This window comes from Trichechus manatus, unplaced genomic scaffold (assembly GCF_000243295.1).
Source record: "Trichechus manatus latirostris isolate Lorelei unplaced genomic scaffold, TriManLat1.0 scaffold00147, whole genome shotgun sequence".
Taxonomy (NCBI): Eukaryota; Metazoa; Chordata; class Mammalia; order Sirenia; family Trichechidae; genus Trichechus; species Trichechus manatus.
Window position 1 is genome coordinate 4,595,433 of NW_004444083.1, and position 27,594 is coordinate 4,623,026.

Here is a 27,594-nt window from a genome sequence, read left to right on the forward strand (position 1 = left end):
GGGAATAGAGATGTTTCTAATCAGCCTAAGTAGTCCTTTGTGTCAGAACCACTTTGCTAAATTCAAGAGCTAACTTCCAGATCCATGATGTTTGGGGGAATTTCCCTAACGTAGCATTTGTTTCATTAGGAAAAAAATACAGCCCCCCCCTTCCCATAGGGGGAAAAAAAAACTTGCTCAAAAAGACATGTTCTGGGAACAAATGTGTTTTTTGTTTCTTATTTAAGGAGTATTTCTTACATAGCTTTCTGAATACTATGACTCATAAGGAGTCCGTGGGTGGTGCAAATGATTAAGCACTCGACTATTAGCCAAAAGGTTGGTGGATCAAACCCACCCAGATGCACCTCAGAAGACAGGCCTGGCAATCTGCTTTCAGAAGATCACAGCCTTGAAAACTCTATGGAGCAGTTCTACTCTGCACACATGGGGTTGCCATGAGTCGGAATCAACTCTACGTCAAAGGCAATGAAAAACAACAATGACTAATAAAAAATGAGATAGTGTTGGGACTACTACCCATACTATTATGGGAACAATAATAAAATGGTGTTGGGGCATGAATGACTCCCTCAGAGTTTGGGTATATTCATAACTGGCTATCTCCCCTATGCGAGCCTGGCCCTATTTACTGCTGTCACATCACTCTATACCTGTGATTGTCTTTGTGTAGGGCCTGAGTGTGCACTGAAGTTTAAGAATCCAGAAAGAAAAAAAAAAAAAAAATTTCCTCAAAGAGAGCCCAGAACCTACCTGTGCTGTTGATGATTCAGATGATCTTCTGATCACCCAGCCACCTAGACTAAGCTTGCCTATACATACCGAATGGGTTGCTTGTGGCCACACTGCATTCTCATCGGTCAGCTGACCATTGTTACTGGTTGGTGTCTGTTGTTTGTCAATGGTTCTAAACACTCTGTTTCTTAAACATCCCTTTTCACCCACACACGACATACTAGGATTTTGTAACTCATCTCCAAGGAACTCACTCGTTTGAAGCTATAGGGTTAGTGTAGTTGTTTCTCATGAGCTTTTTATTAAAAAGTAATTCTCATTTAACAGTGCCTGCACAAACTCATTAGGATTTAAAATAGCAGAAATGATGAGCTACTGAAAGAATGTCTTAATTCTCCATTAACTTTTCTCGTTTAAGTCTGTCTCTCTCTTCCTTTCTCACCAAATTTTGAAGTTGTTAAGAAAAGCACTAAGGGAATCACTTTTTATTTATTTAGGATTTTCCACCCAACAGGCCTCTAGTAAAATTCCATTTCAGAAATGGAAGTGTAGGTACAAGAAAGTTAATAGTGACTAGGGGCTCAAGTTAGTCTAAAAATAAGGAGATGGACTGAGAAAATCTAAGTGACTTAGAACACTGGGAAGATGCTGAGGATATTATTTTTCTAAGAGCTCAGTGTTTTAAGCTTCCCAGCTCTAGCACAAAAGGCATTTCAGCACATATGTGATCCAGAAGGTCAATCATATGAAATCCTATTTCCATTTTTTAAGCAATCCTTGGCAGTCTGCACATTTCTGAAATTGCAACTGGCATATTTCACACAGAATTATCATCAATGCCTTTCCAAGGTCAAACATGCCCCATCTTTAGACTGCTAAATTTTCAGCATTTACATTCTGTGTATTAAATCACATTATATTGAAGAAGGTATTCAACAGACATGTTAAATGCTTTCAATTGATTAGACTGTGTTAATTAATGTCATGTTGATTTTTCTCTTCAACGCAATATGAATTGCATGTTAAAAATTAAGATATTAAAAGATATTTTAAATTTAAATGTGGGTATTCTGCTCCTGTCAAAACCCCGGCATGCTAAAATATCTGTGTGAACAGAATCTTGCTATAGATTTTTCCAAAATATTAAAAATACATTTTCTATTAGGAAAATTAAAGAGATCTCAAAAATGTACTTTAAGGAGAAAACAAGAGATAATTTTTTTTCATTGCCAGAATCCTAGGAAAGTGGCCACCATGTGGAAAAAAATCAGATTGAATTTGAATTTTGCGATGGATAATGAGAAGGGATAACTGTTGAGATATCCCAAGCCAACTCTGGGTCACAATGTGATGTGAGAGGTCTTTAGTCATCTTCTGCCCTATGATCACTTGTGTTGCTCCTTTCTCATTGGTCTATCCCACCCTCTCCCCTAACAACACCCAGGGACCTCTGTGTTCTCATGCTCTACATGGACTCTCCCCCTGAAAAGCAAAACATCCGGAAAGTCTCACCCATCAATGTATGAGGTCTTACTAACGTTTTACTCTTCTAACGTTTTACTTTAAATTAGGATCCCAAAAACTATGAGAAAAATATTTAAGGGAAAGAGTGCAAAAAAGAATGGGAAGAGTTTTAGACAGCAAGACACTTACTTTCCAACCCTCCCACATGAAACTATGAGGGCAATTATGAAATGGCATTTGGAGTATGATTGACTTCACTCAAGTTTTGGGTATCACATAACTATCTCTTGATGTGCACCTGGTCATTTTTACTGCTACCATATGCGCCTCTCCCTGTGATTGTCTTTGAGGTAGATTCTGGGTACGCACTGAAGTGGTACTTCCTTCATGCCCGGCCCATCAGTGCAGGCACAGGACTAACTTCCATCTTAGCTTACTTTCCCGGCTCTCTATTTTCCAGCTGGAGCTTGGAGCCCCAGGATGCAGCTCTTCACTTCATTCAGCACCTCCAATTGTACTGAAGTTGCTGAAGGAACAGGGGAAAAGGACTATTCAGTAATTCCTCCCCTTTAGTCTTTTTTTTCTACCGGTTACTCTCAGCTGCTCTTCTTTTTTTTTTTTTGCACAATTTTTAGCTTCAGAGTATGGCTCCGGAAACGCTGGTGGCGTAGTGGTTAAGTGCTACGGCTGCTAACGAAAACATTGGCAGTTTGAATCCACCAGGCGCTCTTTGGAAACTCTATGGGGCAGTTCTACTCTGTCTTATAGGGTCGCTATGAGTCAGAATCGACTTGACAGCAATGGGTTTGGTTTTTTGGTTTTAGTATGGCTCCTGATTTCCATTTATGCTATTGGCTTTAGAGAACCAGGTGTGGGGAATTTCATGCCAGTTCCTAGTCATTCATTTATTCATAATTCGTTAATAATTCATTCATTTGTTAATCATTCATTCATTCATTCTTTTGTTATCATTTGTTCATATATTGTGGTATTCCCCTTCATTCGGAATGGATGAGCAGGCTGTGCTCCTTAGATACCTTAGCTCCCATCCTTTTCCCACCTACTCAAGGACATTCTTACAGTAATGTTTCTTTCCCTCTCCTAAGTCATTAATGTTTGCCTTTCTACTTTATTCCCTCACATCTGCATTTAAAGTACGCTATTTTATCACCTTTCTTAAAAAAAAAAATAGAAAAACCTCCGTAGACCATTCCTCCTCCAGCTACTCCCCATTTTTATGATTTTAACCCCAAAAGTTTTCAAAAGAGTTATTTTGCTGCAAATTTGATCCCCCCTTCTCTTATGAATATAATCCCACTGGGTTTTATCTCCAGCTCGCCACTGAAACTGTTCTTTTCGACAACACCAGTGTTGTAAAGGTCACTGGACAATTCTCAGGCTTCAACATATTTGATCTGCCAGCAAAATCTCTCCCTCTTTGTGAATCATTTTTGCCATTTCGCCTCCCTTCCAAGGCATTACTTCCCTTTGTGGCTCTTCTCTTTCACTGGTTTTTCCTCTTCCTATCATTGAAATAGGTCGGTGGCCCAGGGCTCAGTCCTAGTTGCTTACATTTTATCTATCTAAATTTAGGTCCTAGATGTCTTCTAGTCCTATGACTACACAATCTATAGACTTCTACCTGTCATATTTGTACCTCCAGCTTTGATCTCTACCATAAGTTCCAGATTCTTTATCCAACTGCCTACTCAGCGTCTCCACTTGGATATCTAAAAGGTCTCTCAAAATTGGCATACCAAAAATGAACATCTATTGCCCCACCATTTAGCCTAATCTTGATTCTCTTCTAACCTTTGCCATTTCAGTAAATGTAAACATCATTCTTCTAGTTGTTCAGGCAAAAACAAAACAATAACAACAGTAACAAAAAAAAAACAACTAAACAAACCTGAGAGACATTTTTGATTTTTTTCTTTTACTCAAATCCTACATCTTATCCATCAGCAAATTCTGATGGTGCCTGTTATGGATTGAATTGTGTTCCCCCAAAATATATGTTGTAAATCCTAATCCCTATACCTGCGGATGTAACCCCTTGGATTTAGACTTCCTTGGAGTTGTTCCTTAAGTCCCCTTGAACACTGAGCAGTAAATCACCTAAATATTAGCCATTGTAGTTTTCTTCATCTCTGTGATCTTTAAATAGAAATCCTCTGAAGGTTGTTTATGAAACACAGAAACTAGTAGTATAGTGATAAGCCTTTTTTTGGGTGCTGTGTAATATAATCCAATGATTCAACAAGTAAATTCTATATATATTTGCTTATGGGAAAAAATGAATTGTAGAGTTTTAAGGCCAGGATTGGAGAATTTTCTATGTTAGAGTTTAAGTTGCTTTAGAAATCATGTAAGCCATTCTTTCTATTATAAAATTCAGAAAACACAGACTCATAAAAGTAAAGTGAAATGCTCACATACACACAGAAGTCCATCAAGAGTACTTCACCGAAAAATTGTCCTAAGGAAGGATATTTAGTGCAACTAGAAAAAGTATCTGTGAGATCAATTAAAATTTGGTAGAAATTAAAAAAAGCATAATTTCAAACACCAAACTGACTTTAAAAATAAATATATGTAATTGTGAAAATGTTTACCAAGTGCAGATTTTTTACAAACATTTTGATACCCAGTAACTGAATAAATTTACATTTTAATAGTCCACAGGAAATAGCTTTACATTTTAATAGTCCACATTCCTTTCAACATAATTCTCCACAACATTCTACTTAGTTTTTTTTTTTTTTTAATTTACAAATCTTTTTTTAAATATAAAGCTACCTGCCATTAAATTATTGTAGTAACCAACCAAAAAACCAAACCCATTGCCATCGGGTCTATTTCGACTCATAGCGACCCCATAGGGCAGAGTAGAAGTTCCTCATAGCATTTCCAAGGAGCAGCTAGTGGATTCAAACTGCCAATCTTCTGGTTAGCAGCTGAGCTCTTAACCACTATGCCACCAGTTTGCCCTCAACTAGTTTTTTATATGGGTGAAAAACCAAAACCAAACCAAACCCGTTGCTATCTAGTCGATCCCGACTCATAGCAACCCTATATGTCAGAGTAAAACTGCCTTATAGAGTTTACAAGGATCGTCTGGTGGATTTGAACTGTTGACCTTTTGGTTAGCAGCTGTAGCTCTTAACCGTTGTGCCACCAGGGTTTCCATATGGGTGAATAACTCACCTTAAAAGAATATTTTCTTTTCCAAAATACCATGTTGTTCAGAGAGTAGGCAAAAGTGAAAGTATTAATGCCAGTTAGATGACAAATCCACTCGCTGATCATCAAAATATAACTATTTGTGTCTCGGTGGTACAGTGGTTAAAGCACTCAGCTGCTAACCAAAAGGTCAGGCAGCTCCAACTCATCAGCTGCTCCGTGGGAGAAAGATGTGGTAGTTGGCTTCCACAAAGGTTACAGCCTTGGAAGCCCTATGCGGCAGTTCTACTCTGTCCTATAGGGTCACTATAAGTTGGAAGCAACTTGATGGCAGTGTTTTTTTTTTTTTAAATTTGTGCTCAGTTATTCAGCTAATTGTTATGAATTACTTTCCTAAATTCTCAATACTTGCACTTAGCAAATGGACTCCACTGAAGAAAAGAACTCTATCAAACAAAACATGGATATCATATCCACTTCTATCACTGGAAAACACACACACACACATACACTCACTGAAAACACTGTAATGTTCTTTAAAAAAAATCAAAAGATGTTCATCATTTTTCTCGCCTCTCAGTGCCCTAGGAAACTTAACCTCAGTTTGGAAGACTGCAATTCTGGGACTTATTTCCTTGTAGCTCATAGGTGTTGCAACAACAACAAAAAGTCATTTCATTCGAACAAACCTGGAACACTTGGTACCAGAAGTCAACGCAATAGTCATAAAATTCTGTGCAGAGAGCACACACTGAAGGTTCTGCCCACCTTTAGAGGCTCACATAATTCTTACTATTGGTCATAATCTAGGAAGAAGATAAACTCTATTATAAGGTAATAGCTCTAAATGAAGACCATTAAAGTTGGATTTCCATCAAACTTTAGCTTTCAAAGGAAGTGTGTGTGTGGATGTTTGTGTTCCCTTGTGATTTATCGAGAGATTGTTCAAATCAAACCCGTTGCCGTCGAGTTGATTCTGACTCATAGCGACCCTATAGGACAGAGTAGAACTGCCCTACAGGGTTTCCAGGGAGCAGCTGGTGGATTCGACCTGCCAACTTTTTTGGTCAGCAGCTGAACACTTAACTACAGCACCACCAGGTCTCCTACATTGTTCAGTTAGACCTTTTATTTGGAGGGTACTGAATTTCCCCATCCCACCTGCACCTTCCTATGCACAACACACAAGGAAGTAACTTTTGTTAACTCAGGCGAAGACCTGTCAGGAGCATGGATTGTGTTTTTGTTACAGTTGAGCTACCACTTTACATTGTCTCATCAAGTCGAACCAACTTTGACAAGCTCTTTCTAGACCAGGAGACAATGTCACAGCCTCTGCAGCACTCACTGAGTTCCTCACGCGTGCAAAACTTGAAAAACTTTTATTCATCCTTACCGTTTTATTGCTTCTTCTTGTCTTCGGCGTTTCTCATTCTTCTCCTTCAAGTAGGCCAGGTTTGTTTCATTTCTCAAGCGATCATTTTCTCGAGCGATGTCGGATGCATTCTGAATAACCAAGCCATCATAGGCCTTCATCCCCATATCCTCAATGTACTGGAGAAATGCGTCCAAAGGGTCCTCCTCGGGATTAGAACTCATCATCTTTGAGGAGATCACGTAAAAAGGAGCACTTCCTGCAGGATGAGAACACGTTATAAATTCATCGAGAGTGGGGATAATCTCCAATACTTATGGTGAAATCTATTCAGAGGCAACGTCTTACTAGAAATTACAGACAGAGTAGTTTAAGTAAATATTAAATGAGTCCTGCCTAAGTAGCAAACACTCTCTCAAAGTAGCAACATTAGCAGGGCAAAGGCAAAAATTCTTGCACTGAAAGATAACATGACCTGCAATTACTGTGCTGGAGGAAAAAGATTTGTTTTAAGTAATTAGACTCCTGATTCTGTGTCTCAAAAATTTGTCCTTATACCAATAAGTGATATCAGAGCCAAGCTTCATTTATTTCTAAGGCCCATAAAGACCTTTATGTTCAATTTCAAATACAATGATATAATTAACTGGAAAGGGTGCTCTTACTGTGTTTTTAAATTTTAAATGAAAATTTATGAATCTGCATTATTCATGCACAATATAACAGTAATCAAGAAAAAAGAAATGAACAAGATAATTTGTCTAGAAAAGGATCCCTTTATGGCCCTCCATTACTTTCCGGAAACGGTGGTCTGTAATGGCTAACTCAAGAATCATAGCTCACCAGGACCACGTTAATCCTGACCAGTCTGGTATTTCAAGCACTGACGACTGTTATATTATAGCTGCTGGAAAGTTTTAAAATCAGAGCCATAGAAAGGATTCCTGAGCAAACAAAACCAAATCAACACAAAACAAAAAAAGTAAGACTTTCAACCAATACACATTACTCTTATTTGTAAAATGATGTCAATAATAGCCCCCGCTCACGCTGTTGTGACATTAACAGAGGTGATGACTGTAAAGAATTTAGCATAGAGTTTGGCAATTCTAAAACCAAAAACCAAACCAAACTCGTTGCTGTCGAGTGGATTCCGACTCCTAGTGACCGTATAGGACAGAGTAGAACTGCCCCATAGGGTTTCCAAGGACCACCTGGTGGATTCGAACTGCTGACCTTTTGGTTAGCAGCCGAACTCTTAACCACCACACCACCAGGGTTTCCGAAGCATACAATCAATCCCAGCTAGTATTATCATAATAAAAGTGCGAGAGGAATTGGCAGAAGCAGTAGTATTAAATGGGTATATGTGAATGGATGAATGGCTATATAACCAAGTAGTCTATGAAACTTAGCATGCTTTGAAGCACAGATCTCAAAATCAGTCAAGCCAGAGGTTATAGAATTATGCTTTAATCAAATTAAAAAAAGAAAGAACCAAAGTATAAATAACTACATTCAAGATAAGTAAGCTTAGTCTCCTCAGTTGAATATGCACTGTGATATAGAATAGTGGCATATCTGAGTCAGATAGAAAAAATCAAAGTCAATTAGCAAGGGGAAAACGTTGGCCACTTAAAAGTTATAAGCTATCCCTACATCTGTTTCTTCACAAAAGTTTTTTGAAACTATCGGTTTGACTGTTTAATGTAGAAGTCCCAGCCTTTCATTTTCTGCAATTACAGATTATTTCTATTCTGATATTTTTACAAGTATAAGCATTTTCTGCAACCCAAATCATAGCTGTGGAAACTTTCATTCTTATCAGAATTTATTAGCATTTCAGCTGCCAGTCAATCCATACATTGTTTGAAGCCCACTCTGAATTTAGAATTTATTCCTCATTCTGTAAGAAGTTGTTGAAACTAGAGGGTAAAAGAGTTGTTTGTTGACTCATAATTTTTTTGTTATGTTATGTTTTGTTCGGTTTTAAGCCTTAACGCATTGGCAAATGAAATGGACTTTTAATTCCAACTATCTAATGTAATAAACTGTATTTTAATATCAGCCCATCAGATTAGATGCTTAAGTGGTGGGCATACTTAGGAATAGGAGATTAATGCTAGCTACAAATGATTCAAACTTACAGAGAAAAAAAAAAAAAAACACATACAAGAGCATGAATCTCAGGGAACTAAAGCATTACCATTATCGGGAATTCACTTCTACCAAGGATTCCAGCACTGGGTGTGCTCAGGTAAAAAAAAGATCTGCATAACTTTATGGCAATTAATTCCACTGCAGTTAAGCAAGCCAAGTCAGTATTACATGGATTCTGGAGGTAATGCCTCAGGATGGAAGATGCTCACTCCCACTCTGCCCTGGAGCAAAAATGTACATTTCCCAATTGTGTAAGGCATTATCCAAAGGTTCCTACTCCCCTCCTAAATTTTCCTCCAATCCAAGTGACACCAGCAATTCTCTATACAATTTAACATTCTAAATGCAAGGTTAATGGTTCACCTCTGGAATTTCATTATCTTCCTATGCGGTCTTTCAAGTTGGCTGCAGTTTAAATTATTTTTGTTTTGAGAAAATATCAAAATAATAATATTATAAGGTATTCATACTATGGAACTTTGTCCAATAAGGTTTTAAAAAATTGAAGTGTGAATTTTTGAGATGAATATCAACCGTGACATCTAGTAAAGCTTCAGAGTAATGAAAATTGGATGAAAGCTGTACACAAGCTCAAGCCATCTTCTTCTAGAGAAGGATTTAATTTTGTGATTCCTCATTTATTCGAGAGTTTATTGGACACCTATTATGAACCAAGCACTAATGAAGGCAGAATAACCCATTGCAGTTGAGTCAATTCCAGCTCATAGTGACCCTGTAGGAGAGAGTAGAATTGTCCTCATAGAGTTTCCAAGGAGCGGCTGGTGGATTCGAACTGCCAGCCTTTTGGTTAGCAGCCAAGTGCTTAACCTCCGTTCCACCAGTGTTCCAAAGGCAGAATAGTCAAAGGAAACTGTGCTCCCTCTAGATTTTCACAGTGCAGTATAGGAATCCAATAAATAAACAATTGCAGTACAGTGTGATGGGGGCACTGATTCAGGCGGCAGTGGCCCATTCACTAGTTTGTCATGGTTTATTGCCACTGTTGTTGAGGGTGGATAAGGAATACTGTTCAACAATCACACATAGATTTCAAAAACGAATTTAAAAAAACTCCTTGTTGTCAAGTTGATTTGACTCATGGCAACCCCATGTGTGCAGAGTAGAACTGTGCTTCATAGGGTTTTCAAGGCTGTGACTTTTTGGAAACTGATCACCAGGCCTTTCTTCCAAGGTGCCTCTGGGTGGGTTCAAACCACCAACCTTTCTGTTTGTAATTCAAAAAGAAAGGAAGAAAATACTAAACCCATTGCTGTGGAGTTGATTCCAACTCACAGCAACACCATAGGGTTCTAAGGCTGTAATTATTACAGAGGAGCCCTGGTGGCACAATGGTTAAGCACTTGGCTACTAATCAAAAGGTTGACGTTTCAAACTCATAAGCCACTTCAGGGAGAAAGACGTGTCCGTCAGTTTCTGTAAATATTTGTAGCCTTGGAAATCCTATGGGGAGGTTCTACTCTGTCCTGTAGGGTTACTATGAGTCAGAATCAACTCAGTGGCAATGGGTTTAGTTTTTGGATTTCATCCTTATGGAAGCAGACTGCCACATCTTTCTCTTGCAGAGCAGCTGGTGGGCTCGAACCGCCAATTTTCCATTAGCAGCCCAGTGCTTAACCACTGTGCAACCAGAGCTCCTAGTTAGTAGATGAGCATTTAACCATTTATGCCACCCCTCCACAACACACCGGTTGCCGTTGAGTCAATTCCAACTCATAGCAAGCCTATAGGACAGAGTAGAACTGCCTCATAGGGTTTCCAAGGAGCAGCTGGTGGATTTGAACTGCCAACCTTTTGGTTAGCAGCGTAGTGGGCCATAGCTCTTAGCCACTGCGCCACCAGGGCTCCAACTGCTAAAAATGGACTTAGAGCATATCAGTGTTTAAGCATGACACTTGTCTGCCTATTTATCCACACGTACAAGGTAGTTTGTAATGTAGGAGTGGTAATAAGGCGGTTCTGAAAGGGAGAACTGAGTCGAGCAGTATGGCCTAAAAATCTCAATAGGCACCCCAAGGCCTATGACTCCGGGCAAATTAATTAACTTCTTTAAGATTCAGTTTCCACATTTTTAAAATGGGGATCAGAATAGAACTTATCTCTATACGTTGCTGTGAGGATTCAGTTAGAAAATACATGTAAATGAAAAAGTGTTCGATAAATGTGAGCACAATTATTGGTTACTAATATCACTATAAGGAGCCCTGACGGCACAGTAGTAGAAAGATGTGGCAGGCTGCTTCCCTAAAGACGACAGCTTTGGAAACACTATCGGGCAGTTCTGCTCTGTCCTATAGGGTGTCTATGAGTTAGATCTGACAGCAAGTTGATTCTAACTCGTAGCAACCCTATAGGAGAGAGTAGAGCTTCCTCAAAGGGTTTCCAAGGAGTAGCTGGTGGATTCAAACTGCTCACCTTTTGATTAGCAGCCAAACGCTTAACCACTGCGCCAGAACAAGATAGCCTTTCTTATTTACCCTGATTTAGCTGGAGATATCACCTGGAGGAGAGAGGCTGCTCTGCCGACCGAGAGGCTGGGGGGTTTGAACTGCCAACCTTTCAGTTAGCATCCAAGCTTTTAACCATTGCGCCACCAGGAATTCTTTAACGACCCTTAAAAAAAACAAACCCATTGCCATTGAGTTGATTCTGACTCATTAACCACTGTGCCATCAGGGCTCCTATGAGTAGCAACCCTTAAATCGGTGCACATAATATTTGTGGCACCAGAGTGGACAAGACTGAAGGGGAACGTTTGCTTTTCTATGGGCAGGTTTTATTCTTGCTGTCATACGTCTGCAGCCAGTTTTGCTCAAAATAAGTAAAGCCTTTTAGCCCTTCATAGCGCACAGGGTCACTACGAGTCGGAATCGACTTGATGGCAACAGAGCATTGGTTGAAAACTGCTATCTGTGGTCTTCTTTCTCCAGGCAGGGCTGTTTTCTTTGAACTGCATGCTGTTGATCTAAATAATACAGGTTTTGTTTAATATTTTTCCCCCTTGGAATTTTTAGCCAACACTTAAAATTTGGAGATTTCACACAAAAATGTGGGTCTCTGGATTCTCTTGAAAACATTAGTAAACCAGATAACACTAGGTCTCGCTGTCTCTTGGCAGCCTCTGTCTCTGTCTCTGGAGCAGGCTGAGGTCTGCTTCTGTCCAGGCCTCTGTTCTCCAGGACTTCCCAGTCCCTACAGCTCTCTCAGTGTGACTCAGAGGCAGCTTGCCTCACTTATCTGCATTACCTGCTTCTCTTCTGCTCCCATTGGACTTTTTATCATTGGCCCTAGACTTTTTAAACAAGTGTCTTTCTAAACATCAGTAGGGATGCTTACCTGCAAATAGCTCTTAATGTTGACTATTATGTGTTAGGGACTTTTCTGGGAAAGCATGTAAAATCACCAAGATGGAAATCCCCTACAATACGTGAATAGCTGCATGTCCTCACTTTACGCCTCTCCTCCCCAGCTCTATCCTGCATTCATGAAACTTCTTCGGTCTAATTTTCGGTCTGCTGTATTTAATATCACCACAATTCTAATAAGAGTTACAGATATTGGCCTAAATCCGATTGGATAGTTAATTACTCAGTTTTACTGTATTTCACCTTTTCACTTTCCTTACTTACTTCCTGCTGGCCACACCCCTTCACAAAGGTAATTTTGTATAATATTGTGACATTTCCCAGAATCTGAAATTTTTCTCTACTCAGATAAGATGCATCAGTTCAAAGTACTGGGATTCACACCATATTTTAAACACTCAACATTTAGCTATTTATTGAATTAACCATGTTCTTATTTTCTTTTGTTTAAAAACATCAACGCATCTCACTAATGCTGAACTTGGGGCTTCATGTAGCATTATATTTCTTTACATTTGTTTCCAATGAAATAAAACTATCCATTACATATACTTGCAGAGCATAAAATATACACAAGTAGGTCTAAATAGAATCCATGGAAACATAAAAAATTCACTTTCTTTTTTCTACCTTTCTATAGCTGCTATTTTCGTCCAAGGAACCCAAGAAGAGACACCACATAACTTTTAGTATTAAACCCTACCCCGCAAAAAAATGAGAGCATTTTTTATTAAATGTATGCAAAAAAAATAGTTAACTACAATCCTCCATTTATGTGGGTTATTCTCTTTGTAAATTAAGGTGTCAATTTTGTGTAGTCTCGAATTTACCAGAGAGTATTTAATTTGGCACCAAGGGGTGTCAAGATTGGGTTCATCCATGATATAGAGGGCTATGATTAATCACAGGCTGTTAAAGAAGAGATGTACAAAAAGGATCAGCTAAATATTAGCCATGCCAGTTTACTTTTCATACATGTTTAGGAACTTCTTTTTCTTAAAAATCAGAAGAAATTCTTCCTTTAGTGTAATGTCATGCATTGTGGTATCAACCACTCTGACTCTGTCAGAATCGGCTCAAGCAGGTGTGTGAACTGAGTTGTCAGAAAGATGTTTCTGATGGACCATTTACCACCATTCGCCAAATGCAGAGTTATATAGATACTAGTATCATCGAAGGAAATTAGCCCACTGCCTCTCTCATAGGCACTGGTTCTTTTTTCTCAGAGCGGTTACCTAGAATTTCTGAAATGGAGCTGATCTCTACCTGAAGCTTTGATTTTCCAAGATCTACAGTTGTGTAGCTCCCATTAATATGGATATTTGCCACATTCACTGAGAGGTAAAGGTAGGAAAATTACTAGTTGGGGAAGGGTTGCTCTTCAATTCTTGACATTCTATAAGAAGCTCTTTAAATTTTAGGTCGCAGTTCACTCTGCAAGATGTTATCAGTAGAAGAAGGTAAAGTTAATGTTGTGCTATAATTATAATGCTATTTGTCTTAAGCAGGAACAACACAACGCACACGAGGAAATAAATTCCCTCATAAAGCCTAGACATTTTGCATTCACTGCACATGGATGTTTTTCGATTTATTTGTGCATTGGTAGCTTTTTCAATTCCTCACCTTTTATTTATTTCTTAGGTTTGCAAACAACCGACTCAATGTTGTTAGGAAGTTATTAGAATTTGAGTTACTAAAGTTTGATTTTCCCTGCCATATTTCCAAACATTTCATCTTTTCTGAGATAGAGAATCCTATTTTGCCCAGTAGTATGGATCCAACCAAATAAAAGTTTCCCAAGTCAATTTGACTTTTTTTTTTCTTCTGTCCATCAAGAGAAAAAGATCTTTTACATTTTGTGCGTGTACATGGACTTATTTGAAAACACATGGTATACGAAAATATAAGCATTTAAATAATCAGATCTCATATACATATGTAAAATACATATGCAAATTAACATCTAAAATTTGCTGACTTTGTGTAGGACCAAAGCAACAGAATAGATCATTGGGTTACAACACACAATCCATGTAAACCATGTAAAAATGGTTTTTCTGATAAAATCTTCTAATCTGTCGAAAACGAGTCCTGTAGTTTCACTTTGATTATGCTTGAAACTCTACCCCCACTACCGCAAATGGTCACACTCATTTTCTCATTCCCAATGTCATCAAAATGCAGCTGTTTTGCTCCAAATGGGAACTGTTGAAGTTAAACCAAGAAAGCTTGTTGAAGTGACTACAAAGACACTGATTGCTTTTTTTTTTTCTGAAAGCAGATCACTTTGCAGTGAGTTTTTCTTCACTATCTCCCTTTCCAAAATGGGTAAGATGGGCACAAACCATGTTAATGTAGTAGCATCGTAAATCAGATATCTCCCCCAACCTCCAGGTTGTCCGGGTGCTATCCGTCCATTCTCTAAAGAGACTGCCTATTTCTGCTAATATTAGGACTCATGGGGTACTTTTCTGAGCCTTGGGCCAAATGGTTGCAGATGCTTGCAAGACAGTATTTGCAAAATAGATATAGTCAGTTTAATAAATTGCTGACTGGAGCTATGATAGAAACCATCTAATTGGATTGGGAGTCTGTGATTTTTTTTTTTTTTTTTTTTTAAACAACAGTCAACCTTCTTGTCTTTAGGATTTTTACATTTCTTCTCCCTCTAAACTTTACAGATTCCTCAAGTTCATGGGCTTCTGTACAGTCGAAGTTGTGATATTTTTCTTAGGTCTGTTTTCACTCATTTTCTAAAGTCAATGCCCTTCACAGAGTCCCCTTCTTTGCTGAGTTGGCAAGCATGTGTTGCACTTGTCTCAGAAAAACAAAATTTGGGCATTTATGGTTCACAGTTTCTCATATTAATTTTTGTAATTAGCACTTGACATTACAGAAAATAAACTGCAGCATTATCTGAAATGCAAAGAATTAGGAGGGGAGTTCATTTACACTATTACTCTATATTCATTATTCGACACTACTTGGTTATAAATGTTTGCATATTAAAATGACCAAAACTCCACTGTGTAAACTCTTCCATCTGATTCCCTTCTATTTTAGCTATAATTAGGGGAAAAAAATACAGTTCTATGGTGCCAACATAACTTTAGTATTTCCTAATGAGAATGAACAATATTATTTCAGGTAATAGTTCATCCAGATATAGCATAGCTAAATTTCTTGTATTTAAAATACTGCTGGTAGTTATAAAAATTAGAATGAAGACACTCTGAGGAAATAAGTAGGTGTCCCAAGTAAAATAAGTCCATGTGAAGTTCTTTAGAAAATATTCATGTGAAGAGACTAATGATATCTTCCTGATACTAGGTGATATTAAATGATATATTTCTTAAAGAGGTTTCTGTCTAATTAGAAAGAGGCAGTCTCAACTTTGGTGTGTGGCAGGTAGCTTTTTTTTTTCCTGAGAAGGTGAAATTGGGCTCTCCCTGCTGATACAAACGTGCTAAGAGACTGTTGTAAAATATTTATGGTATGGAATAGCAGATAAATAGCTAGCAGGTACAATATGAATGCAATTAATACCCTGGAAAATATTTTAAATGCCTTTAATACTTCAGCATTTATTTTATTAATGAAAACCCAGATTAACCCTATCTATGGTAGTGAAACTAAGTGTGTGAGAAGGTACAAAATAGCCAGAGACTCATTAAAGCCCTGGATGCCTTCGCTGTGGCTTTATTTCTGCTTCATCTAATAAGACATGCAAACTTCAGCATTAAGTATCCCTAGCTAAAATCCATTCCATTTCGTAAACAGATTGCTTAATCTACTTAGTGCTGGAATCAATGAGCATGCTTAGAGAATCTGAAAAATGAGATACATACCAAAATTTAAGTCCCCAAGGAGTGCTAAGTGCAATGATCAGAAGGTGACTTGTATTTGCCAGAGCCCTGTCTCACAGTTGATCCCAGGGCAGTTCTGCAGGAGTAATCCAGCACCATAAGAAATAGACTTGTAGTTCAGCTCAGTTTTTCTTCAATTAAAGTGCATTGTATCTGGACGGGAGAAGTGTCCACTCCCAGGATCTTCATCACCAGAGATCAGAACATTATTGATGTTCCTCCTATCAGATAAAATGGCCTTTAAAGTTTGCTAGGAAGATGCAGTGGCAGAAGACAGGTGCTCGCTTCCTTAAATCGACATTCGGAGGAAAAAGGGCATAGTTAATGGGTGGGGATGAACAGACAGCCTCTCTCCTTCCAGGTCCAGCAGGGAAGAAATGGAATGATTTTACCCACTTTGTTACACAGATGATTACAAGACCAGAAGCAATCACCCAGGCTGGCTAAGGTGCCTCATTTGATTATATTCCGTGAAGACAAAAATAAATGAAAACAAAAAATCAGAAACATCCTTTCTAAATGTCTCCTTTCAGTCAAAAAGATGCTGTTTCTCATTGCCACTTACATATAGAAGGTTTGGAGCAGCCTAGCTTGTGGCATCGTCCCTCCCCCGTGACAACCAGCCCTCTCTCTCTCATTCTCTCTCTCTTTCTCCTCCCTCCCTCCCTCCCTGCCCCTGTCTCCCTCCCTTCCTGCTTCTCTCTCTCCTCTCCAGCTGCCTCAGTCTGTTGCTGCTGCTGCTGATTAATCAGGGATTCTGAAACAAAGAACCTACCTTCTGAAATAAGCAGTAATCTTTCTTCTCTGTTTCTGCAATCTATCTGCATTGAACGGCAGAGCTACCAGCATTCTAGCACCTTGGATAGTTCCTGCTCACTAGGCCCATTGGAAAAGGGAGAGGAAGCAACAGAAGAAATGACAAGAGACCCGAAAGCAGCATCGTTCTACTTCAGATTTCTGCTCCCCGGGGGCTCCCATCCTCATTAAAGACCTCTCATCTAGGCAACAGATCCCTTCTCTTTCAGCTAACTGTGCCGAAGTCTGATTAGTAAATAATAAAATGAAAAGAGAGTAAAGAAACCCCTTCATTTACAACCACTACACCACTAATTCAGTCTTTATGGAGAAAAAATAAAATAAAATAAAAATATATATATATACATCTACCAAAAATCTGTTTTTATTACAGACGATATTTAAGTTATAAGCCTTTCGTCCCTGGCATGACTAATGAAAATGAGCAGCAACTTAAATGGAACATCCAGACCTCAGTTTGATACCTTGATTTGATATCAGTTTTGCCTCCACCCTCCCTGTACAGCCGAACCATGCACACAATTACTGCTGACGTACTTCAGGCTGCTGCTTGGGGAAAGAGGGGAGGAGCCTTTTAACCTCATCAAAACAGCTTCATGCCACCTGCTCCCATGGCATGAGAACAAAACTACCCCACTTAGAAAAGTATATGCACACTGCACACGTACGTGGAACAAAGGTCTCGCTCAAGGTGCACTTTTTTTAACTAAAATAAGATGTGAAATAACTATGGCATGTGTGACACTAACTCCTATAGACTCACTGTTGAAATGATTTGAAGTCACTTACGTCCCACATTTCTTAAGGACCCTTCTTCTTCTGTTCCTATTATCCTACTGAATCATGCTATACATCACAACTCAAATACGTGTATGTATTCCTGTTTTCTTTTTATCAAAGTTGCTTTTTATCAGAGTAAAAGTATAATGCAGATGTTTATCACGTAAATTTGGTAAATTTATATTATAGCAAAATTAACAATAAGCAATAAGTTTTTGCTTAATTTGGGTAAAAATATCAATTTCTAGAGAGTAAAAATGAGCTTATTATTTAATAATGACCTGTAGATTTTTTTCTGCCGTATTATTTTCCAAAAACTGATTGTTGTAAATGACCTTCGCTTGTAAGCTGATTTTACCAAGAGTTATTCTAAACACCTAAATTCTTAACTAATTTCCTAGAAAAAAATGTGTTCTGAACGTCAACTAATTTTTCATGCATCAATAGCCCATAAAATAATAATAAACTTAAATTCACCTTCCTAATTTTTAAATGTTACCTAGAGCTGTTTTTTGATTTTGTGAATTGTGTTTTGTTTAACTTGTGAGCAAGTAATCGACACATTTGATTTGTATAGAGCTTTCCATTTTCAAATGCCCTAAAGTGCATTTCTTAAGCTAATCATTTATCTCCTGGTCTCCATGCATCCAACTCTTCGTTGGAACAGAACTTCTATTTAATTATATGAAGCACTCTGAAAGATTCAGTAGATGAAGAGAAGGAAAGGAATATACTTGAGAAGAAGAGACCACATATTTCTCTCTCTTTCTCCCCTGCCCCGTTCTCTCTTATAAAGGTTCTGAAAACAGCACATTGTAGAAAAGTACCTCATCACTTTTATCACCACTTATAAACCAGTAACAACCACCACACTGTGATCAAGAGGTTGACCGATGTATCATTACTTTGAGAGCGAAGTGTTCTCATAGAAGTTGTCTTTCAGCATATGATCAAAGGCAGAAAAGTTCTTTATAAGGAAATTATAGGAAAGACATGATTTCAGGAAGTGGAAATATTTTATAATGACTGATAATTCTATCAGGTTTGGGTGGCTACAGTTTTGAACCATAGAGACCTAGAATGCTCTAGTGTAAAGCCCATATTCAACACAATGGAAAAAATACTAGCCAGAGATGTAAAATGACTTGCTTTAGGTTTCATACTCATTGGCTCATTGGGACAAGGATCCATGCTCATTGTGCTGACTATATGTCTCATGATCTTTGCCAACATAGTAGTTCCAATACATCTTGATTTCATGTACCAGAATTATTAATTATTGGGTTAAAATACCAGATTAAAATTAGAATAAAGTGAGGAGAGCTTGAGTTATAGTTGCCAACTGTTAAACAAACAAAAACTAGTATTTATTACCAAAAAAAACCTCAAAAATAGAAATTTTTATCACAGAAGAATAGGGAAAGCATGTTCAAAATAATGGATGGCCCCTTAAATTTAATATTTTTAATTTGTGAAAAACTTATGAACATCTCACTGCCTGCTGCTTGAGCAATTTCTTCTCTGGAGACATATTTGTCTGTAGAAGTTTATGGTAACTTTGGAGGTCAGTGTTCAGATTGGCCCCAGAAGTATCACTACAGGTCCCAATAAGGTCCCACTAAGGTCCCACTAAGTGAAATAGAAAAGGATCTACATTCTTTCAAATAATCTTAGAACCAAGTGAAAAACTCATTTAAATTCATTCGAAGAGTATCCAGAAAAAAATACATTGAACAAAATAAAAATTTTAAGAATAAATGTACAGAGAGACTAAAACGTCTCAATTCTAGCATGTGTTGGTTTATTTCTTGAGAGTCTTTATAAAATACATAGATATTTCTTTTTTTACCAGAATAATATTTGTTAATATGTAGAATAAAATACATAGAATCACAAGAGAAGCCAACCATATTATGTTATTAACATATTTTAAAAAGCAAATGTGTTGACTAACGTGATTGATTTCACTGAATTGTACCTGTAAAAAATGTTGAATTGTAAAATGTTGTGTTATATATCTTTTTCACAACAATAAAAAATGCAAATGTGTGATAAAGAAATATATGTACTTTTTAAATTTTTAAAATTTGTTGTTGAGAATATACATAGCAAAACATAAACCAATTCAACAGCATCTACATGTACCATTTAGTTACACTGATTACATTTTTTTGAGCTGTGTAATCATTCTCACTGTTTTCTGAGTTATTATTCCCCTTTAACATAAATTCACTGCCCCCTAAGGTTCCCATCTAGTCTTTTGAGTTGCTATTATCAATTTGATCCCATATACGTAGTTCTTAAAAGTGCATAATGCTCAAGGCAGACATTTTTTACTAATTAAGCTAAACTACCATTTCGTTTCAAGAAGACTTCAGGGGATATTTTTGGTTTACGGTTTAAAGATTAGCTCAGGGATATATTTTCAGGGGTTCACCCAACCTTCATGGCTCCAGGAAGTCTAGAGGACAAGATAAGTTGAAATCCTGCTCTCTATTTTCCCTTTTGATTAGGATTCTTCTATAGAATGTTTGATCAAAATGTTTAGTAACGGTAGCCAGGCACCATCCAGTTCTTCTGGTCTCATGACAAAAGAAGAAGTTGTTCATGGAGGCAATTAGCCACACATTCTATATCCTCCTCGTATTCCTGACTCTCCTTCTTCTGTTGCTCCAGGCAAATAGAGAACGACTATTGTGCCTTGGGTGACCACTTGTAAGCTTTTAAGTCCCTAGGCACTACACAATGAATGAGGAGATAGAACAGAAGCACTACACATGTTATTAGGCCGATTAACTGGGATGTCCCATGAAACCATAACCCTAAACCGCCAAACGAAAGAGGTAGAACAGAAGCACTACACATGTTATTAGGCCAATTAACTGGGATGTCCCATGAAACCATAACCCTAAACCACCAAACCAAGGAACAAAATTCCATGAGGTTTTTGGCTGTGCATAAGCATCCTCCGCTGCTATTATGTTTTTATTTTTTTAGTAGCTGTTATGGATTGAATTTTGTCCCCCAAAAATATGTGTCAAGTTGGCTAGGCCATAATTCCCAATATTCTGCAGTTGTCCTCCATTTTGTGATCTGCTGTAATTTCCCTATGTGTTGTAAATCCTAACCTCTATGATGTTAATGAGGCAGGGTTAGAGACAGATATGTTAATGAGGCAGGATACAATCTACAGGATTAGGTTGTATTTTGTGCCAGTCTTTTTTGGGATATAAAAGAGAGAAGCGAGCAGAGAGGGGAGGGACCTCATTACCACCAAGCAAGAAGAGCCAGGAGTGGAATGCATCCTTTGAACTCGGGGTCTCTGTGCAGAGAAGCTCCTAGACCAGTGGAAGACTGATAACAAGGACCTTCCCCCAGAGCCAACAGAGAGAGAAAGTCTTCTCTTAGAGCTGTTGCCCTGAATTCAGACTTCTAGCCTCCTAAACGATGAGAGAATAAACTTCTGTTTGTTAAAGCCATCCACTTGTGGTATTTCTGTTATAGAAGCGCTAGATATATAAGACATATATCTATATCACACCTTTTGCCGATTCAAATTTTTACAGACATACAACTTATTGACAGTAATTACAATAATCGGCTGTGCAACTCTATCCTTAATCAATGCAATATTTCCAACACTATTAACGCCTCCTTTCCCCATCCCTCCCATCCCTGGTAATCACTAATAAATTTGTTCTCTATACATTTGCCTTTTCTTGTCTTTATATAAGTGAGGTTATACAATTATAAATTGGGCAAAGGACTTGAATAGACATTTCACCAAAAAGAACATTCAAATGGAAACCAAACACATGAAAAGATTCCCAGCGTCATTAGCCATCAGAGAGATGAAAATCAAAACCACAATGAGATATCATTTCTCTTCTACTAGGATGGTTAAGGAGCCCTGATGGTGCAGTTGTTAAGAGCTCAGCCGCTAACCCAAAGGTCGGCAGTTCGAATCTGTCAGCTGCTCCTTGGAAACCCTATGAGGTAGTTCTACTCTGTCCTATAGGGTATTTATGGGTTGTAATTGACTTGACAACAATGGGTTTTTTTGGAGGATGGCTAAGATAAAAGTAATAATAATAATAGCAAATATCAGTGAGGATGTGGGGAAATTGGAACACCTACTCATTGCTGGTGGGAATGCAAAATGGAACAGCCATTGTGGAAAGCAGTGTGGCGGTTCCTCAAAAAACTAAATAGAACTACTGCATGACCACGCAATTCCACTCCAATGTATATACCCAAAGGGCTTGAAAGGAGAGACTCAGACAGACACTTGTATTGTACATAAATGTTCACTGCAGCACTATTCACAAGAGCCAAAATGTGGAAACAACCTAAACACCCATCAGTAGATGAATGGACACACAAAATGTGGCACACACATACAATGGAATACTACTCAGTCAGTAGGAGAAGTTAAGTCTTGGTACATGCTACAGTATGGATGGAGATGAAAGACATTATGCTGAGTGAAATAAGCCAATCACAAAGGGAAAAAATACATAGATGTTCCTGATGTCAATAGGAAACATATAACTGAGATGCCTCATTACTTGATACATCTTCCGAAGTTCTTAAGTCAGGATAGAGTTTGGCTCTTTCTATTACACTACTGACTAGCAGAGTTGACCCTGTTAGGGTTAAATAGGTCCCTTCAGTGAATTCAGATAGATAAGGAGAGTCAGGGCACTGAAATTGCTCCTTATTCTATAAATCTTCCAGATGGTGAGAAGTGCTTTTGTATGAAAGTGATGTGAGTGAGAAAATGAGAATTGAAATTGAGCAATACAGTTCCCTAAATTTCAAGGAGTCTATTCAACCATACCAAGATGTACTCTCCGAAGTCATCATAATTTATAGTAAAGCCTTTCTAGATTTTTCCCTCCATGATCTGTAATATTTCTATTATTCTTTCCACATTTAGCTTAGGGATGCGACACTTCTGTAATAATGAAATTATTCCACAAGGGAAAATGTGAATCTCCTTCCCATCCAATTAGGATTTCTAAGCATTCTGGTAACAGCATGAAATGAAATCCTTGGTAGAATGAGAGCCCTATGTCCCTCATGAGTTTTTCCTCCAACCACATAGATGTCAACAGCAGTTGTACATACATGAAGCAGCGATGGTGAGACGGGTGTTCGGGATCCAGAACACTGAGTAACTAAAAAGAAAGCCAGGATTTATGGTCTAATAATACACACAAAAACTACATTTATAGTGAAAGGGAGCAAATTAGTAATAAATGGAATATTCCCATGGCAGGAAATTTATGAATTGACCCAAGCATCCCTACTTTGTCTTGTTCGACAGATATTTTCTAGTGAAGATTTCAGAAATATCAAAAATATGTTTATCTCTGTACTTACAAAGGATATTTTGTTCAAAAAGGACCTACATACTCCAGGGAATCAAACAAACTCCCTCCCCTTTAATATCAACCATCTTCCTTCTTTGAAGGGCTAATTTCTAGCCAAGTTTCAAAAATCAGCTCTATCTCACCTTACTAGCCTATCCTGACTTACCACAGTCAAAACGAGATGCTCATTCTCTATGTTATAAAACATCCCATGAATTGTAAAAACGAAACTCATGAGATTTTTTTCATACCCTGTCAAAATACTTATTCCATTCTCCCAGTGTGCTAGTCTGAGCTTCCTGAGGGAGTGGGGCCTTTCTTTCCTATTCCCAGGATCCCACATACTGATTGTGTCTGGCTAGTAGTAGGGATTTGTTGAATGAACATACGACTTCAGTTCTCAACTCTTGGCATGTCCTGCACAAGCAGAACCAAAAAAACAAACCAAAGCAGTTGCGAATGAGTCTATTTCGACTTGTGGAAGCATCCATATATTGAATGTGAAGTTATAGTTTTAAAAATAAAATTCAAGATGGATATTTAAAAAATTGAAGTAACCACACTAAAATGGCCCATATTTGAGCTGGGAAAACTTTCTTAAGGGACTCCATATTTTGTCTATCCAAAAAAGCCAAAATAAGTGGTTGGAAAATAACTAGAAATAATAAGATAAGCTCATAGGAAGACCAACTGAATATACAAATATAAGCATGATACTTGGAGAAAACAGTAAAATTCTTCTGAGGGACATAAAAGAAGGTATGAGAAAACACAGAACTTCCTTCTTCTGGATTGGAAAGAATCAATTTTGTAAATAATTAATTTTCACTAAATTGGCTGCAGAGTAAATGTAATTCTAATTTAAATAAAATGTGATGCTTGGCGTAACTTGAAAACGCATTGACAGATAGTTTCTTGACTAAATATTAAAGCCTCCCTGCAAAGCTACATTGATTTTATTGTAAAGCAGCACAGGAATTGACAGTGAATCAGTGGAAGAGGTTAGAGAGTCCAGGAAAAACGCCCCAGCAAGTATGGGTATTTAGCACATGATAAATATGCCATTGCATATTAATTAGTAATAAAAATAAATTAAAGGAGACAAACACATACACACACACAAGAATACTTGTAATTCCTTGCGTAAAAATAAATCTAGATACTCACAACTCAATGTGTAGTCCAAGAACCTGCAGCATCACCAACATCTGGGAACTTGTTAAAAATGCAGAAGCCCAGACCTCTCTCTAGACCATCTGAGTCCGGATATGCATTGTAACAGATGCCTACTTGATAAGTGTGCATACTAAAGTTTAAAAAATACTGTTCAATAAAAATTCACACAGTGATGGAAATGGTATATACCTACACTGTCCAAAATAATAACTACTAGCCACATGTGGCTACTGAGCACTTGAACTGTGGATCATGTAACTAAGTAATGAAATCTTAAATTTTATTTTTATTAATTTAAATTTACATTTAATAGATACATTTGGATAGTGGCTGCCATAGCACAGTGTAGCTCTAAACTTTTGAAATATTTGCATATGTAAAAATTTAATTTACTAAAAGAAAATTTTAATGTTACCTTGGAGTGGAAATGATCCATCTTAAAATAACATCGAGCTAGAAACTATTAAGTGATAGCTGAGAGAATTGAATTCATAAAAATGCAAAATATTTAAATGGAAAAATATTGTAATATTATAAATAAAGTTATAAATGCCAACCTGGGAAATTATTTGCAATGTACATGACAGTTAAGGAGTCACATATTCCTATATTACAAAAAAAAAAGAAAAACTCTTATAAATACACAAGAAATAAACATCACAGTATCAAACAGGGCAAATGGCAGGAATAGATCATTCGCAAAATAAGGAAATAAAATGGCTAGTGAAAAAGATGTTTAACCTCAGTAATAATAAAATGCAAATTAAATTACCAATGGGTCTTTATTTTTCATAATAGCCTATGCAGGCAAACATGAGGAGAAACTAGTAATTGTGCAAATGTGTGCAATCGTAATGTAGGTCAGCCTGATAGTGTGTTTGGATATTTTTAATGCATACAGCTTTTGAAAGAATAATTCTACTTTAAGGATAAGATAAGTGTGCAAAACTATATGTTTGAGGCCATTCATTGTCTGTAATAGCAAAAATTTGAAAGCTACCTACGTGTTCAACAATAGATTTATAAATAAATTATTACACAATTATGAAAATTATGACATAGAGCTGTATTCGTTTATGTGAATGTGAGTACTGTACAGAGAGTAAGACCACAAGCTCTGAAAAGAACTGCCTCATTAGCTTAGTGTTCACCCCATGCCCTAACTGTGAGATAACCGGCAAGCTACGTAAACTCTTCCTGAATGCCCGGGCCCGGACTCAGACCTAGCCCTACTTCTCATCTCTATCTATACTCTCTTCCTTATCAACCAATCTAATTAAAACACACACACACACACACACACACACACACACACACACACACGTTCACTCATTTTCACATCAATCACATTGATTTCTCTGCAATGCACTTATCACCATTTGATATCACCTTGTTTATACACACATGTAGACACACCCATATACTGTATATATATATATTATTTCTGCTTTAATTTTACTATTGCTTTAAATTTGTTGAGTTCTCCTTTCTAGGATGCAAGCCCATGAGAGCAGGTACTCTGCATGTGGTTGCTTATCTGTATTGCGGCACAGAGAGAAGAGTCTTGTACAAAGCAGGTGTTGGACTAAAATATGTCGAATAACTAAATTACATAAGAAATAACATAAAAATAGCGCCCTATATGTGTCCGTGTAATGACACTCATGCAGAAGCATAGTAATAGCAACAGCCAGCACATACATAGTGCTTATTACGTGCTTTACTTATATTAACTCAATCATTCAAACACCGAAACCATCCTATGAGATAGGTACTTTAATTCTCTTTACTGTACTAAAGAGGAAATTGAGGCAAGCAGAGTTTAAGTGATTTGCCTAAGGTGATATAACCAGTATATTCACAGGGAAATATCTATTCAGAAAAGAATAAGGTAAGGGTGTTTTTATCTGGGTGATGTTTTTTCTGCTTTCTTCTATGTAGGTGTATGCGTTGCTCAGTTTTCTCCAACAAGCATGCGCTATTTTTTAATAATTGTATATGGTCATTTTGGGAAAAGTGCAATATTCTATCTTACCAAAATTGCCCTTGAAAGAAAAGTCTTTGGAATCTTTGGGTTTCCATTTATTTTTCAACTGAGAAGGCTGGGTGAGGAGGATTTGTGAAGTGAAAATTGTGCCAATGCATTACCAAGTTGGCAATATCTGCAACAGTGAGATAAAAGCTCAAAAGTAGGTGTGGGTGTATTGGTCAGATAGGATGTGGGGGATGTTGTAAAGAAAGGAGGAAACTGCAGGCAGAACTCAACCTGTCTAATGAAAATATTTAAATCGGCCAGGGAGATCACATCCTTCAGGTTTGGGGGCAGGTGGTTTGCTGCAACGGTCTTCCTTAATGCTGAGCCAAGTCTTGCCTATTTCTTCAGCCTCTGCCACATAAAATGCTACAGCCTGTCTTGCCTGAATGGGGACATTGCAGTCTTACTTAAGTTCACACAGAGTTAATAAGTATTTGAAAATACCCATCAGTAATTAGAACACTGGAAGAAATGAAAGAAGCAGCCTATAACATATTCTCCCCCAAGTCTATTTCCTTACTTCATTTAGTAAATTCAAATATAGTTATTTGGAGGGATTTTAAGGTATATGAAGGAGGTCACAGTAAATGTATCAATAAAATATGGCATTAGGTACCCAAAAACTCCCTCAAAACATAAAAGTAAAAATAATACATTCAAGATGATCATTCTAAACATCCTAGGTTGACGGTGAATCAAAATTTAAGGTGTTCTTGTAAAAATTTTTGCTTTATTTGTACTACAGTTTCATTTGTGAGTGTTTGGTCACTATTCTGAGGTAATTCAATATAGCCCTTTCATTAAACAAATCAGAAAATTGAAGCCCAGAAACTTAAACAATTCTTCCATGAGCACAGAGCTGCTTCTCTGAGGATCAAGACTAGTTATCTTTCTAGTCCTCAATTCTTTTTTTTTTTTTTTCATTCATAGACCTTACTTTAGCTCTTTCTATAGGAAGTTAAGAAGAATTAAGGCAATATTTTAAAGATAATCTAGGAGTAAAACTGACTTTATGCAGAGGAAAAGTAGGAAATGAAATACCCATTGGTATTAAGAAGTATTAAGCTAGCCTTCAGAAAAATTGTAAAATGGTTTCCTGGTGGCCCTGTTGTTGTCGGGTGCTGTTGAGTCGATTCTGACTCATAGAGACCCTATAGGACAGGGTAGAACTGCCCCATAGTGTTTCCAAGGAGTGGCTGGTGGATTTGAACTGCTGATCTTTTGGTTAGCAACTGAGCTCTTA

General features: G+C 37.5%; 1 protein-coding gene across 1 annotated transcript in view; it reads right to left on the minus strand.

The window, feature by feature from the left end:
* The window catches only part of NYAP2 (neuronal tyrosine-phosphorylated phosphoinositide-3-kinase adaptor 2), a 318,780-nt gene extending 301,784 nt beyond the window's left edge, over positions 1-16,996 (minus strand). Inside the window, exons 1-3 of the mRNA XM_023740121.1 lie at positions 16,945-16,996; positions 16,152-16,175; positions 6,779-7,016 (exon numbers count right to left, since the gene is read on the minus strand). Of these exons, the coding sequence (XP_023595889.1) occupies positions 6,779-7,016; positions 16,152-16,175; positions 16,945-16,996 (314 nt within the window). The remainder of the gene's footprint in view (positions 1-6,778; positions 7,017-16,151; positions 16,176-16,944) is intronic.
* Positions 16,997-27,594: the final 10,598 nt, after the last annotated feature.